General features: G+C 42.3%; 1 protein-coding gene across 1 annotated transcript in view; it reads right to left on the minus strand.

The window, feature by feature from the left end:
• The window catches only part of LOC126457149 (glutathione S-transferase D5-like), a 55081-nt gene that overhangs the window by 21293 nt on the left and 15396 nt on the right, over positions 1 to 18392 (minus strand). The window contains exon 2 of the mRNA XM_050093219.1: positions 4211 to 4421. Within this exon, the coding sequence (XP_049949176.1) occupies positions 4211 to 4249 (39 nt within the window). The 5' untranslated portion in view covers positions 4250 to 4421. The remainder of the gene's footprint in view (positions 1 to 4210; positions 4422 to 18392) is intronic.

Consider the following 18392-nt stretch of genomic DNA (forward strand, 5'->3'; position numbering starts at 1 on the left):
CAGCAGCAGTAATTGATATCACGGGAGAAGGATTCGTTATTAATAGGAAGGTGGGGCAGAGAGTACGCTACTGTAAACAGTTCAGTGACAGGGTTGTTCTTATCAGAATCGACAGCAAACCAGCACCGACAACAATAGTTCAGGTGTACACACCGACGTCGCAAGCTGAAGATCAAGATTGGTTCAAATGGCTCTGAGCACTATGGGACTCAACTGCTGTGGTCATAAGTCCCCTAGAACTTAGAACTACTTAAACCTAACTAACCTAAGGACAGCACACAACACCCAGCCATCACGAGGTAGAGAAAATCCCTGACCCCGCCGGGAATCGAACCCGGGAACCCGGGCGTGGGAAGCGAGAACGCTACCGCACGACCACGAGATGCGGGCGGAAGATCAAGAGATTGAGAAAGTGTATGAGGATATTGCGAGGGTAATACAGTACGTAAAGGGAGATAAAAATCAAATACTCATGGGGGACTGGAGTGCAGTTGTAGGGGAAGGAGTAGAAGAAAAGGTTACAGGTGACTATGGGCTTGGGACAAGGAATGAGAGAGGAGAAAGACTTATTGAGTCCTGTAACAAGTTTCAGCTAGAAATAGCGAATACTTTTTTCAAGAAGTACAAGAGGTGGTACTAGGAAAAAGCCGTGTAATACTGGAAGATTTCAGTTAGATTATATCATAGGCAGAAGAGATTCCGAAATCAGATACTGGATTGTAAGGCGTGCCCAGGAGCAGATATAGATTCAAATCACAGTACAGTAATGATGAACAGTAGGCTGAAGTTTAAGACATTAGTCAGGAAGAATCAACACGCAAAGAAGTGGGATACGGAAGTCCTACGGGATGACGAGATACGCTTGAAGTTCTCTACGGCAATAGAGAGGAATTGCTCAGTAAGCAGTACAGTTGAAGAGGAATGGACATGTCTAAAAAGGGCCATCACAGAAGTTGGGAAGGAAACGTAGGTACAAAGAAGGTAACTGCGAAGAAACCGTGGGTAACAGAAGAAATAATTCAACTGATCAATGAAAGAAGGAAGTACAAAAATGTTCCGGGAAACTGAGAAATACAGAAATACAACTCGATGAGGAATGAAATAAATAGTAAGTGCAGGGAAACTAAGACGAAATGGCAGCAGGAAAAATATGAAGACGTCGAAAAAGAAATGACTGTCGGAAAGACAGACTCAGCATATAGGAAAGTTAAAACAAACTTCGGTGACATTAAAAGCAAGTATGACAACATTAAGAGTGGTACGGGAATTCCACTGTTAAATGCAGAGGAGACAGGGGATAGGTGGAAAGAATATATTGAAAGCCTCTATGAGTGGGAAGATTTATCTGATGTGGTAGAAGAAGAAACAGGAGTCGAATTACAAGTGATCCGGTATTCAGTATTAGAATCAGAATTTAAAAGAGCTGTGGAGGACTTAAGATCAAATAAGGCAGAAGGAATGGATAACATTCCATCAGAATTTCTAAAATAATTGCTGTAAGCGGTAACAAAATGACTATTCACGTTGGTGTGTAGATTGTATGAATCTGGCGACATACCATCTGAACTTCGGAGAAGCATCATCCACACAATTCCGACGACGGCAAGAGCTGACAAGTGCGAGAACTATCGCACAATCAGCTTAACAGCGCATGCAGCCAAATTACTTACAAGAATAATATACAGAAGAATGGAAAATAAAATTGAGAATGCGCTAGATGACGATCAATTTAGCTTTAGGAAATGTAAAGGCACAAGAGAGGCAATTATGACGTTGTAATTAATAATGGAAGCACGACTAAAGAAAAATCAAGACACATTCATAGGATTTGTCGACCTGGATAAAGCGTTCGACAATGTAAAATGGTGCAAGGTGTTCGAAATTCTGAGAAAAGTAGGAGTAAGCTATAAGGAGAGACGGGTCATATACAATACGTACAACAGCCAGGAGGGAATAATAAGAGTGGACGACAAAGAACGAAGTGTTTTCATTAAACGGGGTGTAAGACAAGAACGTAGCCTTTCGCCCCTATAGTTCAATCTGTACATAGAGAAAGCAATGGTGGAAATAAAAGAAAGGTTCAGGAGTGGAATTAAAATTCAAGGTGAAAGGATATCAATGATACGATTCGCTGATGACATTGCTATACAGAGTGAAAGTGAAGAAGAATTACATGATCTACTTAATGGAATGAACAGAGCATGAATAGAGAGTAAATCGAAGAAAGACAAAAGTAATGAGAAATAGTAGAAATGAGAGCACGATAAGGTGAACGTCAGGATTGACGATCACGAAGTAGATGAAGAAAAGGAATTCTGCTACTTCGGCAGTGAAATAAACAATGGCAGACGGAGCAAGCACTAGCAATGGCAAAAAGGGCATTCTTGGTCTAGAGAAGTCTACTAATATCTAATATCGGCCTTAATTTGAAGAAGAAATTTCTGAGAATGTACTTCTGGAGTACAGCATTGCATGGTAGTGAAACATGGACTGTGGAAAACCCGGAACAGAAGAGAGTCGAAGCATTTGATATATGGTGCTACGACGAATGTTGAAAATTGGGTGGACTGATAAGGTAAGGAATGAGGAAGTTCTGCGCAGAATCGGAGAGGAAAGGAACATATGGAAACACTGATAAGCAGAAGGGATAGGATGATAGGACATCTGTTAAGATATGAGGGAATGACTTCCATTGTACTATAGGGAGCCGTAGAGGGCAAAAACTGTAGAGGAAGACAGAGATTGGAATACATCCAATAACAAATACTCTGAGATGACGAGGTTAGCACAGGAGAGGAATTCGTGGCCAGTTAGACTGAAAAAAAAATAGGGATGTAGTCTTTTTCCCTACTGCTCAGTCCGTGCATCGAAGAAGCAACGAAAGAAATAAAAGAAAGGCTCTGGTATGGGATGAAGAAAGGCTCAAAGTGGGATTAAAATTCAGGATGAAAGGGTGACATTGCTATCCTCAGTGAAAGTGAAGAAGGATTTCAGGTTAAGTTGAAAGGAATGAACAATCTGACGAGTACAGAATATGGACTGAGAGTAAATCGAAGGAAGACCAAAGAAATGAGAAGTAGCAGAATTGAGAACACCGAGAATCCCAACATTACAACTGTCGATCTCGAAGAAGACGAAGTTATAGAATTATGCTACCTAGGCCGCAAAGTAACGTACAGCGGGTGGAGAAAGGAGGAGATAAAAGCAGAATCGGAGAGCATTCCTGGCCAAGAGAATTCTGTTGGCATCAAAGGTAGGTCTTAACCTGAGGCAGAAATTTCTGAAAATGTATGTTTGGAGCATGGCATTATATGGTTGTGAGACATTGACTGTGGGAAAATCAGAGCAGAAGAGAATCGAAGCCTTTGATATGTTGTGGTGCAGAAGAACGTTGAAAATTAGATGGACTAATAACATAAGGAATTAGAAGGCTCTGTGTAGAATAGGCGACGAAAGATACATATGGAAAACAATGTCAAGAAGAAGGAACAAAATGGTGGAACATCTGCTAAGTATCCAGGAGATAACTTCCATAGCTCTAGAGGAAGCTTTACAGAATAAAAACTGTAGAGGAAGACAGAGAGTGAAATATATCCACCAAATAATTGAGGACTTAGGGTTGGATGTAGGGCACGATTACTTATCTGAGATGAAAAGGTTGGCTCAGTAGAGGAATTTCTGACGCGTCGCTTCAAACCAGTCAGAAGACTGTTGATTCAAAAGAAAAAAAAAGAATAGAAAGGAAGAAAGAAAGAAAGAAAGAAAGAAAAACTGGCCACAGACCATTGTCTCACAGATGGTGCGTTATAACATGGTACGTTGTCATGCCGCTAACTGTTGCTCTAGTGGGAAGCTGTCAACAATGCTTTAAAACGTGATTACGTCCTCCCGCATTTGCCGTTTCTCTAACCGCAAAAATCCACGAAAATCATCCCCATAACATACCAACACCTCCTCCGAGCTTCAATGTTGGCACTCATCCTGACGGCTGTTAATTTTAACTGTTCCATCGTATTGCCATAGGATAGAGACTGATTCATCATTTGAATCACTCGTTTCCAGTCATCGATTGTCCAGTGGCACACCAACTCAGATGTCACTTAGCATTTACAGAAATTTGTGGTTTCTGAGGAGGTGCATGACTGTCACACCCCATTCTTTTTAACTCGCTTCGCAAAGTCATTGTGATACCCGGACTGTTGGTAGTTACCTGTGGTTGTTCCTTCACGTGTTCACTTTGCAATAGCATCACCAACAACCGAATGGTTCAGATTTAGAAGGGTTGAAATGTCCTTGATGAATGTGTTGCTCAGCTGACATCCAGCGACTTGTCGACCTTCCAGGTCACTGAGCTCTCCAATTCATTCGGTTGTTAATGCTTCTCTGTTGACAACACAATGTCCTTCCGCCTCTCGCGACGTCTAGTGGTCAATTACACATTACATAAGCGTGCCTGGATACTTCTGATGAGATACAAATGGTTCAAATGGCTCTGAGCACTATGGGACTTAACTTAAGAGGTCATCAGTCCCCTAGTCTTAGAACTACTTAAACCTAACTAACCTAAGGACATCACACACAGCCATGCCCGAGGCAGGATTCGAACCTGCGCCGTGGCGGTCGCGCGGTTCCAGACTCTAGCGCCTAGGACCGCTCGGCCACCCCGGCCGGCTCTGATGAGATACCTCTGACACCTTTTTCATATCAGCAAGGAAAAGGACCACCGTGCATGGCGAACATTCGAGCTAGGCGGTTGGACCTACCTCCTGGGGTTTCTCGATCAACAATGCTTTAAGCCTTTACTTTTTTACCGAGAATACCTCACAATACGTTTTGTTTAGATTCATTTGATGTAACTATCTGAACTATCATTTATCTGGGAGGGATCACCTGTGGGTACAGAATTTGGTACAAGAACTTATTATAAATAATACAACAAGAATTAGTCCAGCTTATACAATACCAGCTAGTATGATACTCGATTTACTGTGTATGAACGATGGTGTAATAGTGATGAGGCTCAAAGTGCAAGAGCAAGTGAGTTGGTTGGCAGCCGCTGGCCGTCCAGTAGTGCAGCGGCAGAGATCACTCGTGGTACCGAGACGCTGGAGACGTGGCACACATCACCGGGTCCACAAGATCTCGCGAGACCGCTATCGGCGTCAGACGGATAATTGCAGTTTCGTTACCAACTTCACAACGCACGCATGGGAGTTATGAATACACGATGCCACATACAGAGTTACCACATTCCCTGGTGATGCTATGTGGTGTCACAGTTCACCCAGAGATTTTGGGGTACTCCTATACTGGTACGTAGTATTTCATCAACCCCCATAAGTAAATACTCATATCGTGAGATCTGAAGATATAGGTGCAATGCAAAGTCCGTATCCTTGTTAAGGTCGATCTATGGGACAGCTCTTTTCTCTTTCCTAAAAGATCCTGAGATCCTGACCCAGGTTTCAGAGGGGGGGGGGGGGGGAGGGAGGGTGTTGACCATAAATGCTTTCCCAGTGGTAGAAAAAAAAAAAAAAAAAACAGACTTCCGTTTTCCATTCCAGTGTGCACAGATCAGCTATGAGCCGTGGCGACGGCTTTGCCTGGTCTTGGTGGCTTCCTGAAGGACTGAATTGAATGTGTAAAGACTAAGAGGAAGCGTTAGGTAAAGATTGACAAGACCAGAGGAAAGGAGTATAGTAGAAGAAGAATGCGTAGCTTTGAGAGATGAAATAGTGAAGACAGCAGAAAATCAAGTAGGTAGAAAGATGGGGGCTAGTAGAAATCCTAGGGTAATACCACAGATATGGAATTTAATCGATGAAAGGAGAAAATATACAAATACAATAAATGAAGCAGGCGAAAGAGAATACAAATGTCTAAAAAATGGGATCAACAGGAAGTGCAAAGTAGCTAAGCAGGAATAGCTAGAGGAAAAATGTAAGGAAGTAGAACCATGTATCACTTGGGTAAGATAAATACTGTCGACAGGGAAATTAAAGAGACGTTTCGAGAAAAGGGAACTAACTGTATGAATATCAAGAGCTCAGATAGAAAACCAGTCCTAAACAAAGAAGTGAAAGCAGAAAGGAGGGAGGAGTATGTACAAGGTCTATACAAGGACGATTTTCTTGAGGTCAATATTATGGAAATGGACGAGGGCGTAGATGAAGATGAAATGGGAGATACGATACTACGAAAAGAATCTGACAGAGCACTGAAAGACCTAAGTCGAAACAAGGTCCCGGGAGTAGACAATTTTCCACTGGAACTACTGATTGCCTTGGGTGAGCCAGTCATGACAAAACTCTTCCATTTGGTAAGCAATATGTATGAGACAGGCGCAATACCCTCGGACTTCAAGAAGAATAGAATAATTCCAATTCCAAAGAAATCAGGTGATTGCAGATGTGAAAATTACCAAACTATCAGTTTAATAATTCACGTTTGCAAAATACTGACAAGAACCCTTTACAGAAGAATGGAAAAACTGGTAGAAGCCGACCTCAGGGTAAATCAGTTTCGATTCCGGAGAAATGTAGGAACACGCGAGGCAATACGGACCCTACGACTCATCTTATAAGACAGATTAAGCAAAGCCAAACCTATGTCTGCAGCATTTGTAGACTTAGAGAAATCTTTTGAGAATGTGGAATGAAATACTCTTTTTCAAATTCTAAAGGTGGCCGTGGTAAAATACAGGGAGCAAAAGGCTACTTACAATTTTAATATAAACCAGAATGCAGTCGTAAGAATCGATGGGCACGAAAGGGAAGCAGTGATTGAGAAGAGAGTGAGACAGGGTTGTAGCCTATACCCGATGTTATTCAGTCTGTACACCGAGAAAGTATTAAAGCAAACAAAAGAAAAATTTGGAGTAGGAAAAAAATCCAGGAAGAAGTAATAAAAATTTTGACGTTTGCAGATGACGATGTAATTTTGTCAGACACAGCAACGGGCCTGGAACAGCAGTTGAACGGAATCAGCATGAACAAAAGCAAAAGGAGGGTAATGGAAGGTAATCGAATTAAACCAGGTGATGCTGAGGGAATTATATTATAAAACGAGACACTTAAGTAGTTGATGAGTTTTGCTATTTGGGCAGCAAAATAACTGATAACGGCCGAAGTAGGGAGAATATAAAATGTATACTGGCAATGGCAAAAAAGCGTTTCTGAAGAAGAGATATTTGTATAAATGTGTCAGGAGTTTCTTTCTGAAAGTAGTTTTATGGAGTGTAGCCATGTATGTAAGTGAAACATGAACGATGAACAGTGTAGAAAAGACGAGAATAGAAGCTTCTGAAATGTGGCACTACAGAAGAACGCTGAAGATTAGAAAAAAAAAAAAATATATACGTGTGAAATCTTATGGCACTTAACTGCTAAGGTCGTCAGTCCCAATGCTTACACACTAGTTAATCAAAATTATCCTAAGGACAAACACACACACCCATGCCCGAGGGAGGACTCGAATCTCCGCCGGACCAGCCACACAGTCCATGACTGCAGCCCCCTAGACCGGCCTTTTTTTTTTAATCTCATTTTGTTCGCTTTTGTTCGTTGCATCCGCTCGGGGCGGACGTCGTAAGACATCCGCTTAAGTTTGTTATTGATCGATAAACTCAGTTTTTTTTATTACAGAGGGCAGCTAACCCTCTGACCGAACACGCTGAGCTACCGTGCCGGCATACCGCTTGGCTAATCCCGCGCGGCTGAAGATTGGACGTGTCGAACATGTAACTAATGAGGAGATACTGAATAGAACTGACGAGAAGAGAAACTTGTGGTACAACCCGACTAGGCCTCATGTGACCACCTATCTAGTACTGGAGGGAAGCGTGCGGGGGCTAAAATCGTAGAGGGAAACCAAGAGAGGAATACAGTAAGCAGAGTCAGAACGCTGTAGGTTGCAGTAATTATTCAGAGATGAAGAGGCTTGCACAGGATAGAGCAGCGTTGAGAGCTACATCAAAACAGCCTTAGGACTGAGAATCACAACACGTCTAATACTATGTGATATGTTTTATAGATTTCCTTGCTTAAAGTGTTGCATAAACAGCTAATAGGGGTGAGAATCTGTTTAGTTTCAGTTCTGTATATGTAAGCTCGTTCTCTCTTGCCTTATTGTAATATACGCCAACAAACGGCTTGGTGGCCTGATATTTATCGGCTGCATTTGTCGCTGAGCCTCCGATTATAATTGTGACTAGCCAGATGATTAAAGGTTGAGGCTGCTTTTAATTCTTATATTCTCTTTTCTTGAATATAGATATTTGTAACGAGAGCTAAAGATAAGTTGCTACTCTTTGGTATGTTCTTGTAAGGGCTCTATTTATAATTGTTAAATCGCTTCTTTGGCCCTCACTTATTTAGTGCCTTTTGTTAACAACAATAACTTGCCTGAGCTTGCAGCGGACTTCTCTACCCCTCACGGGCGCGGGCACCTGTTGATGTTACGGGCCACCTTGTTGTTTGTTAAATTGTCTCGTGGTGCGGGAAACTGGCGGAAGCACAGTAACTCAGGCCGTCTGTTGCAACGACAAACATAAGTTTCCTTTTTCATTTTACGCCCAGCATTCTTCTTCAAAACTGTACCCTTTTCCTCACAAGATCTTCCTGTTTAGAGTTCTAATTTAAGTAATTGTATTGTACCAAATTTCTCTTCAACGATTAGGGATTCATGGTTTATTTGAAGGTGTTTCTTTTACCTGGCTTTAGCCTCATCTGCCCATGTACTTTCTCCGTGTATCCTCTGGAGGCACTTTAGTGTTATTTACTTTAATTTTTTAGAAAAAAAGGGGAATATTCAGCTTTAACAGCGTATTCGCTTCTTTTCGTGGTATAAGGAACTGTTAATGTTAATATGAAATAACTTGTTGCCTTCTATGAAATCAGTGATTGTACTATAATTTGTAGCAGTTTCTTGTGATGAACAACATAGTCTGGTCGAGTGATGACTCAATGTCCGAATAAGCTTCGAGGCATCGTTTTTATCATTTTCTTAATGTGAAATGCTACTGTTCTTTAGTGTGTGTTTATCTCTTCTATAAATTTTGACGTATTCTTTCTTTGATTGTTGTTTGTTAAGAGAGTGTCTGACCATTACTGTGTTTAACATTTTTTGTTATTTGGATAAATGTGTTCAAACAACAAATGACATTACTACTCTGGGTTGGCCCCGCACGACTTCTTATCCTTCCATCCTGTGTAAAGGGGTTATCACGTTACTCCTTGTAGACTACATTATGTGGCTGCTGTGTAACCCCTCTTTCTGCATGGCGGTTGACTTTTTCTCTTTAATGGATTATAGCCTCATCTGTGACCACTAAAGTTAAATTTTTGCCATTCATATTCACGCAAAAAATCAGTTCACAAAAATATAAACGTTCCTGTTTGTTACCATCATAAAATGCTTGTAGCACCGTATCTTGAATGGTATGAAACGCAAACGTCAGACAGACACGAGAGACTAACTCTTGACGGACACAACGTGTTGACTTCTGTAGGCTAAGAGCAAAATTCTACTCACTACGTTATATTTGTTGAATGAGCACACAGTCACGAACTATGGACTTCATCTTAAATAAACAACCAGAGCCTTCGAACTGCTGGTGCCATCGAAGAATGCTTTGGGAGACCCGGTCGTGTGCGAATACTCTATAGTTGACCATACTAACGTTGGAACACTTTTCTATAAATCTGTCCGGGTACCGTTCTGCATACACCCTGCAGGCTTCAGCTGTATTTCGTCGACACTTGCCATAGATGAGTATCATCTCCGCCTTTTCAGAGTTCGAATACATCATGGTCACAGTTCCTACAACACTACACTATCACAGACGTCTGGTAACACGGTGTACTACAGTTGGTCTGCGTGCGGAGACGAATGCAGAATAACAATAGCAGCAAGCGCTACATGCGGACACTGCGACAGCTAGACCAAACCACAACAGTGCACTAGAGCCACACTCGTAAACACGGTCGTCATCGTAAACATGTCCCTGCAGATGATGCTCGCCGACCGTGGCCCGTGTTTGTTACAACACGCAACTGAACGTCGGAGGTTCCAAGCGTCAACTTAGGTTACAGTATCTCCGGATGTAATTAACATTTTACAATGCAACAAACGGCACTGATTACGTATTTGTTTATATGTTCAGATGTGCTAACAAAGCTAACGCGGTTCCATTTAAAAAAACGTAGGTTTGTGTTAAAAAACATACCTCCGTGCATTTTTGTATGGTTTGTATTAACCAATTACACTAGCCCCTCTCCTCACGTTCGGTCTGTGGAATCGATTCGTGTGGTTTACGAAATATATCCAGCGGTAACGTTAGGTGACTCACCCTATATATATACGTCAAACCTTTTACTTGACTGATATAATTCTAGTGCGTTTCAATGAAAGTGAGTCACAAGTTTCACTGACACATATGTATTAGTGTCTGAGAAAATTGTACCTAAAGTTAATACTTTCATACTTTCGGAAAAATGCATTTAAAGTTTTTGGTACACTCGAAATCTCTTCAACCTACGATCAAAGTCCAAACTCGCCAGGTACGTTGCTGTGACAGGTGCGTGTTTCAGTATGCTACAGCTTACGTTTGGAGGCATTCTTTTGAATTCCAGACTCTTACGTGGTTTTTAGGGCACTCAGTGACGGTGAAAAAGATTTACAGGATTTTTTGAATGGAATGAACAGTCTGATGAGTGCAGAGTTTGCATTGAGAGTAAATCGAGAAAGACGAAGATAATGAGAACTAGCAGAACTGAGAACAGTGATAATGTTAACTATTACCAGGATAGGTGATCCCAAAGGAATTTAGCTACGTAGGCAGACTACCACTGACAAAAAGGGTATTCCTAGCGAAGAGAAGTCATCTAATATCAATCACAAGCCTTAATTTGGGGAAGAAGGTTCTCATAATGTACGTTTGAAGCACAGCTACGTACACTATGTGGTCACAAGTATCCAGACACCTTGCTGCAAATGACTTGCAAGTTTGTGGCGTCCTCCAACGGTAATGCTGGAATTCAGTATGGTTTTGGGCCACCCTTAGCCTTGATGACAGCTTCCACTCTCCGAGACATACGTTCAATCAGGTGCTGGAAGGTATCTTGGGGAATGGCAGCCCGTTCTTCACGGAGTGCTGCACTGAGGAGAGGTATAGATGTTGGTCGGTGAGGCCTGGCGCACGAAGTCGGCGTTCCAAAACATTCCAATAGTGTTCTATAGGATTCAGGTCAAGACCCTGTATAGGTCAGTCCATTACAGGGATGTTATTGTCGTGTAACCATTCCGCCACAGGCCGTGCATTATGAACAGGTGCACGATCATGTTGAAAGATGCAATCGCCATCAACGAATTGCTATTCAACAGTGGGAAGGAAGAAGATGCGTAAAACATCAATGTAGGCCTGTGCTGTGAGAGTGCCACGCAAAACAACAACGGGTGCAAACACGACCACACCATAACACCACCACTTCCGAATTTTGCTGTTGGCACTACACGCTCTGGCAGATGACGTTCACCGTCATCGCCATACTCACACCCTGCAATCGGATCGTCACATTGTGTACCGTGATTCGTCACTCCACACAACGTTTTTCCACTGTTCAATCGTCCAACGTTTACGCTCCTTACACCAAAGGAGGCGTCGTTTAGCATTTACCAGCGTGATGTGTGGCTTATGAGCAGCCGCTCGACTATGAAATACAAGTTCTCACCTCCTGCCTAACTATCATAGCACTTGCAGTGTATCCTGATGCAGTTTGGAATTCCTGGGTGATGGTATGGATAGATTTCTGCCATTACACATTACAACCCTCTACAACTGACGGCGGTCTTTGTCAGTCAAGAGAGGAGGTCAGCCTGTACGCTTTTGTGCTGTACGTGTCCCTTCACGTTTCCACTTCACTACCACATCGGAATCAGTGGACGTAGGGATGTTTAGGAGTGTGGAAATCTCGCGTACAGACGTATGACGCAAGTGACACCCAATCACCTGACCACGTTCGAAGTCCATGAGTTCCGCGGATAGCCACATTCTGCTCTCTCGCGATGTCTAATGATTACTGAGGTCGATGATATGGAGTACCTGGCAGTAGGTGGCAGCACATTGTATCTAATATGATGAACGTATGTTTTTTGGGTGTGTCGGGATACTTTTGATCACATAGTGTATGCTAGTGAGACATGGTCTGTGGGTGAACCGGAAAAGAAAACTATCGAAGAAACCTTGTCCGTTCTTCTTCGTAGTATATATATATATATATATATATATATATATATATATATATATATATATATATATATATATTAAATTTGTCTTCTTCAGAAGGTGGCAATACTAATGTAAAATTGCCACCTTCTGAAGAAGACAAATTTAAATTTGTTGAAACCTAGGTAAAGATTTCTTTATCCATTGCAACTGGTCGGCTGTTTTATAATTTTATATATATATATACAGGGTGGTCCGTTTATATTGACCGGGCCAAATATTTCACGAAATAAGCATCAAACGAAAAAACTACAAAGAACGAAACTCGCTAAGCTTGAAGGGGGAAACGAGATGGCGCTACGGTTGGCCCGCTAGATGGCGCTGCCATAAGTCAAACGGATATCAACTGCGTTTTTTTAAAATGGGAACCCCCATTTTTTTATTACATATTCGTGTGGAGGGTAAAAATCGTAGCGGGAGACCAAGAGACGAATACACTAAGCAGATTCAGAAGGATGTAGGTTGCAGTAGGTACTGGGAGATGAAGAAGCTTGCACAGGATAGAGAAGCATGGAGAGGTGCATCAAACCAGTCTCAGGACTGAAGACTGCAACAACAACATTCGTTTGGTTCGTAAAGAAATATGAATGTTTTAGTTGGACCACTTTTTTCGCTGTGTGATAGATGGTGCTGTAGTAGCTAGGTCAGCAGTCGCATCGGATTAGGGAAGAATGAGGAACGAAATCAGCTGTGCCCTTTCAAACGAACCATCCCGGCATTTGCCTGAAGCGATTTAGGGAAATCACGGAATTGGCATTAGTAGGTGGATAATGCCGGTAGCCCCAGGCCTGGGGCAGGCCCAGCAGTATCCATCAACTTCCAGATCTACAAATACTATGAACATGTCTTGATGCTTCTTTAGTTCAGCTTTGTTCTCAACTGCAACGTCAGAACAGCCTTCTGGTGCCTTCACCTTTTTTAAAGTGAAACTAGTCGCCATCTAACGCACCCTCAATTTTCTTTTCCATTTTTCCGTATATATATTTTTTGGAAGATGTTAAGCTGATTGTGCGGTAATTCTCGCACTTGTCGGCTTTTGCAGTCTTCGGAACTATGTGAATGATATTTTTGCAAAAGTCAGATGGTACATCGCCATTCTACACACCAATGAATTTAGAAATTATGATGGAATGTTCTCTATCCCTTCTGCCTTATTCGACCTTAAGTCTTCCAGAGCTCTTTTAAATTCTGATTCTAATATGGATCTCCTATTTCTTTCACATCGACTCCTGTATCTTATTCTATCACGTCATCAGACACGTTTTCCACCTCTTAGGGGCTTTCAGTGTGCTCGTGTACTCTTTCCACCTATCCTATCTCTCCTTTGCTATGGATATAGCAATTCCCATCACTCTCTTAATGTTATTACCCTTGCTTTTAATTTCACCGAATATTGTTTTGTCATTTCTATAGGCTGAGTCAGTCCTTCCGTAAACCATTTCTTTTTCGACTACTTCGCATTTTTCAAGCAGCCATTTCGCCTTAGCTTCGCTGCACTTTCTAGTCATTTCACACCTGAATAACCTGTATTTATGTATTTCTGAATTTCCTTGAAGATTCTTGCACTTCCTTCTTTCATAGTGAAATTAAAGAATTTCTTCTGCTATCCATGGTTCCTTGGCAGTAATCTTTAGTAAACCTATGTTGTTCTGTCCAAGTTTTGTGATTGTCGTTTTTGGAGATGTCTATTCCTCTTCAACTGAACTGTCTACTGTGCTAATCCTTATCGCAATAAATGTAGCCTGAGGTGACCTTAAAGCTCCGTTCTGTTGCCGTGTCCCAAAAACTACCATATCTTTGCGCATTGATTCTTCATGACTAGTCTCTCAACCTTCAGCCTATTCTTCAACGGTACCAAATTGTGATCAGAGTCAATATTTGCTCCTGGATACCCCCTATAATCCATTATTTGATTCTGGAATCTCTGATCATGATGTAATCTACATGAAATCCTCCCACCGAAGAGAGTATTCACTATTACTAGCTCAAAGATATTGAAGAACAAATTAGTCTTTCTCCTCTCTCATTCCCAACACCACGTCCACACTCTCCTGCAACCCTTTCTTCTGTTTCTTTTCCTACAGCCGCGTTCCAGTTCCCCATGACTGTCAGATTTTCATTTCCCATTATGTACTAAATTGCCGGTTCAGTATTCACATATACTTTCTCATCTCTTCATCTTCGGCATGTCTACCTTTGTCGATTCTAAGGAGAACAATCCTGTCACTGAACTGTTCATAGGAACTAGCTGTCTGTGCTACCTTCCTATTCATAAAGAATCCTACTCCCGTTACATCATTTTCTGCTACTGTTGATTTTACCCTACACCTGCCTGACCAGAAATCCTAGCCTTCTTTACATTTCACTTCACTGACCCCCACTATATGTAGATTGAGCCTTAGTATTTCCCTTTTCAGATTTCCTAGCTTCCCTACTACGTTTAAGCTTCTAACATTCCACGTCCCGGCTCGTAGTACGTTATCCTTTCGTTGCTTATTCAACCTTTTTCTCATGGTCCCTCTCTCTTGGCAGTCCCTCCCGACAATCTGAATGGGGGCCTAGTTCCGGACTCTTTTTCTAAAGAAGAGATCATTGTTGTTGTTGTTGTTGTGGTCTTCAGTCCTGAGACTGGTTTGATGCAGCTCTCCATGCTACTCTATCCTGTGCAAGCTTCTTCATCTCCCAGTACCTACTGCAACCTACATCCTTCTGAATCTGCTTGGTGTATTCATCTCTTGGTCTCCCTCTACGAGTTTTACCCTCCACGCTGCCCTCCAATACTAAATTGGTGATCCCTTGATGACCCAGAACATGTCCTACCAACCGATCCCTTCTTCTAGTTGTGCCACAAATTTCTCTTCTCCCCAATCCTATTCAACACCTCCTCATTAGTTATGTGATCTACCCATTTAATCTTCAGCATTCTTCTGTAGCACCACATTTCGAAAGCTTCTATTCTCTTCTTGTCTAAACTATTTGTCGTCCATGTTTGACTTCCATACATGGCTACACTCCATACAAATACTTTCAGAAACGACTTCCTGACACTTAAATCTATATTCGATGTTAACAAATTTCTCTTCTTCAGAAACACTTTCCTCGCCATTGCCAGTCTACATTTTATATCCTCTCTACTTCGACCATCATCATCAGTTATTTTGCTCCCCAAATAGCAAACCTCAACTACTACTTTAAGTGTCTCATTTTCTAATCTAATTCCCTCAGCATCACCCGACTTAATTCGACTACATTCCATTATCCTCGTTTTGCTTTTGTTGATGTTCATCTTATATCCTCCTTTCAAGACACTGTCCATTCCGTTCAACTACTCTTCCAAGTCCTTTGCTGTCTCTGACAGAATTAAAATGTCATCGGCGAACCTCAAAGTTTTATTTCTTCTCCATGGATTTTAATACCTACTCCGAATTTTTCTTTTGTTTCCTTCACTGCTTGCTCAATATACAGATTGAATAACATCGGGGAGAGGCTACAACCCTGTCTCACTCCCTTCCCAACCATTGCTTCCCTTTCATGCCCCTCAACTCTTATAACTGCCATTTGGTTTCTGTACAAATTGTAAATAGCCTTTCGCTCCCTGTATTTTACCCCAGCCACCTTCAGAATTTGAAAGAGAGTATTCCAGTGAACACTGTCAAAAGCTTTCTCTAAGTCTACAAATGCTAGAAACGTAGGTTTCCCTTTCCTTAATCTATTTTCTAAGATAAATTGTAACGTCAGTATTGCCTCACGTGTTCCAGTATTTCTACGGAATCCAAACTGATCTTCCCCAAGGTCGGCTTCTACTAGTTTTTCCATTCGTCTGTAAAGAATTCGCGTTATTATTTTGCAGCCGTGAAAGAGACCTTTGGAGAAAAGAGAACCATCTGCGTGAATATCAAGACCTCAGATGGAAACCCAGTTCTAAGCAAAGAACGGAAACCAGAAAGATGGAAGGAGTATATAGAGGGTCTTTACAAGGGCGATGTACTTGTGGACAATATTATGGAAATGAAAGAGGATGTAGATGAAGATGAAATGGGAGATATGATACTGCGTGAAGAGTTTGACAGCGCACTGAAAGACCTGAGTCGAAACTAGGCCCCGGGAGTAGACAACATTCCATTAGAACTACTGCCGGCCTTGGGAGAGCCAGTCCTGACAAAACTCTACCATCTGGTGAGCAAGATGTATGAGACAGGCGAAATACCCTCAGACTTCAAGAAGAACATAATAATTCCAGTCCCAAAGAAAGCAGGTGTTGACAGATGTGAAGAGATCATTATGACGTATTTTTAACTATAGGCCACATGTCTTGTGGATATACATTATTTGTCTTCATATAGTGGTTTCCATGCCTTCTGTATCGTCATGCCGTTGGTCGTTGCTGATTATTCGTGCCTGAAACTTTGTTCGCCCTTCCTCTCTCTTTGTCAAGCCTGTTGGCTGACTGAGGTTGTCTGTTATGATTACTTTTATTCAAAATTTCAGCGGTGATGCGTTTCGAACAGGGGCCTGTGCGGTGAGTAGAGAAATTACAGACACGAAAATCAAATATACCCCTAATTGCCACCGCCACTTTAAACCTACCATAAAATAATGGCGATGCCCCTAACTATTTCCAAAAATTCTCCCAAGGCAATACGCTCCACGGGCCTATTACATGTTTTATTTAATTACATAATTGTTAAATGTGCAAAACTGAAAGTTCTGTAAAACAGAATGTTAGAATAAAATGTGATTCAAAGCATAAACTAAAACAGCTTTGTATATTGCTTGCGCTACTTCAGCTAAACAATCTTTCTTCAAGAAATGGTGCAACTAGGGCTTTCTTGTCCACTACCACTGGCGTTTTCTATTTGCAAACCCCTAGACCACGGGTATAGGCCGAACTGTAAAAGGAAGGTTGGAATATACCCAACAAATAATACAGAATACTGGGAGCACGTGCTGCTCTGAGCTGAATACCTTAGCACAGGATAGCCGGGTCGCATCAAACCGATCTGAAAACTGATGACGGAAAACAAGTTAGTTTCTTTGAACACACAAACAGAGAGGGGGAGGGGGGGGGGGGCGGGCAACACAAAAATGTTAGACGCGAACTTGGCAATAACTGGACACTCGGCAAAACTAACAAATGTTTCGTCCGTATTCACCGTAATTGGCACAGATTAATAGGAAAGTGACTGAGCTGGAGCGTTTCTGGCGTCAGTTTCCATCGATCGTCATTTGTGATCTTTGAGTCGACTTCGATGCTTATTTGTGTCTGCTTATCTTTGGCGGCGCGGATTTAACGGCAGCGCGTGCGCTCTGCTGGTGAGGTGTGTCGTGATCGGCGGTGAGCGAGAGTCACGTGGGACTGTGAACGTAGGCGGGACGGACAACGAAGGAGCGGGGCCAGCGGCTAAGGCGTGCCCTCACGAGGGCGGATCCACCGTCCATGGTGATTTGGTTTTTCTAGAGGTCGGAAGCATAAGCTCCTTCGAGTCTTAGTATGAAGGCTTTCACGACCGGATGACATATCTTCTGGTGAACCTTGCGGGATGTAAGGTCGTGGTCCACGAAACTCTTCAGCTCCTAACGTTTCGTCCAGTGCTTCGCTGGACATCTTCAGAGGGGTGTTTCTCCTCCGGTGAGTCTTGCCGACTCGGCAAGACTCACCGGAGGAGAAACACCCCTCTGAAGATGTCCAGCGAAGCACTGGACGAAACGTTAGGAGCTGAAGAGTTTCGTGGACCACGACCTTACATCCCGCAAGGTTCACCAGAAGATATCCTTCGAGTCTGTTGTAAGCTATGCCGGCCGATTGAATTGGAGTCGCCGAGTTGCTTCGGTGGGTAGCGTGCGGCTTAAATGAATATGCCAGTGTACTAAAAATAGCTTGGAATTGTTTTAGTTGTTTATCACTTACGTCGGTGTCGTGACTAACAATCTTGATGGCAGTTGAGGAAGTGTGGCTACGCCCAACGAACTAACACGAGGCGTGGTTAACGACGTAGCTAGAAGTGCAATGAGTAGTGAGTAAGTCCGGCTCTGGCGTTTCAAGATTCGCCGAGATACGTCCTTTATTCTACCTTGTAGTTCATTTGGTAGTTTGACGTGTAAATGTGGC

Source organism: Schistocerca serialis, chromosome 2, assembly GCF_023864345.2.
Source record: "Schistocerca serialis cubense isolate TAMUIC-IGC-003099 chromosome 2, iqSchSeri2.2, whole genome shotgun sequence".
NCBI lineage: Eukaryota > Metazoa > Arthropoda > Insecta > Orthoptera > Acrididae > Schistocerca > Schistocerca serialis.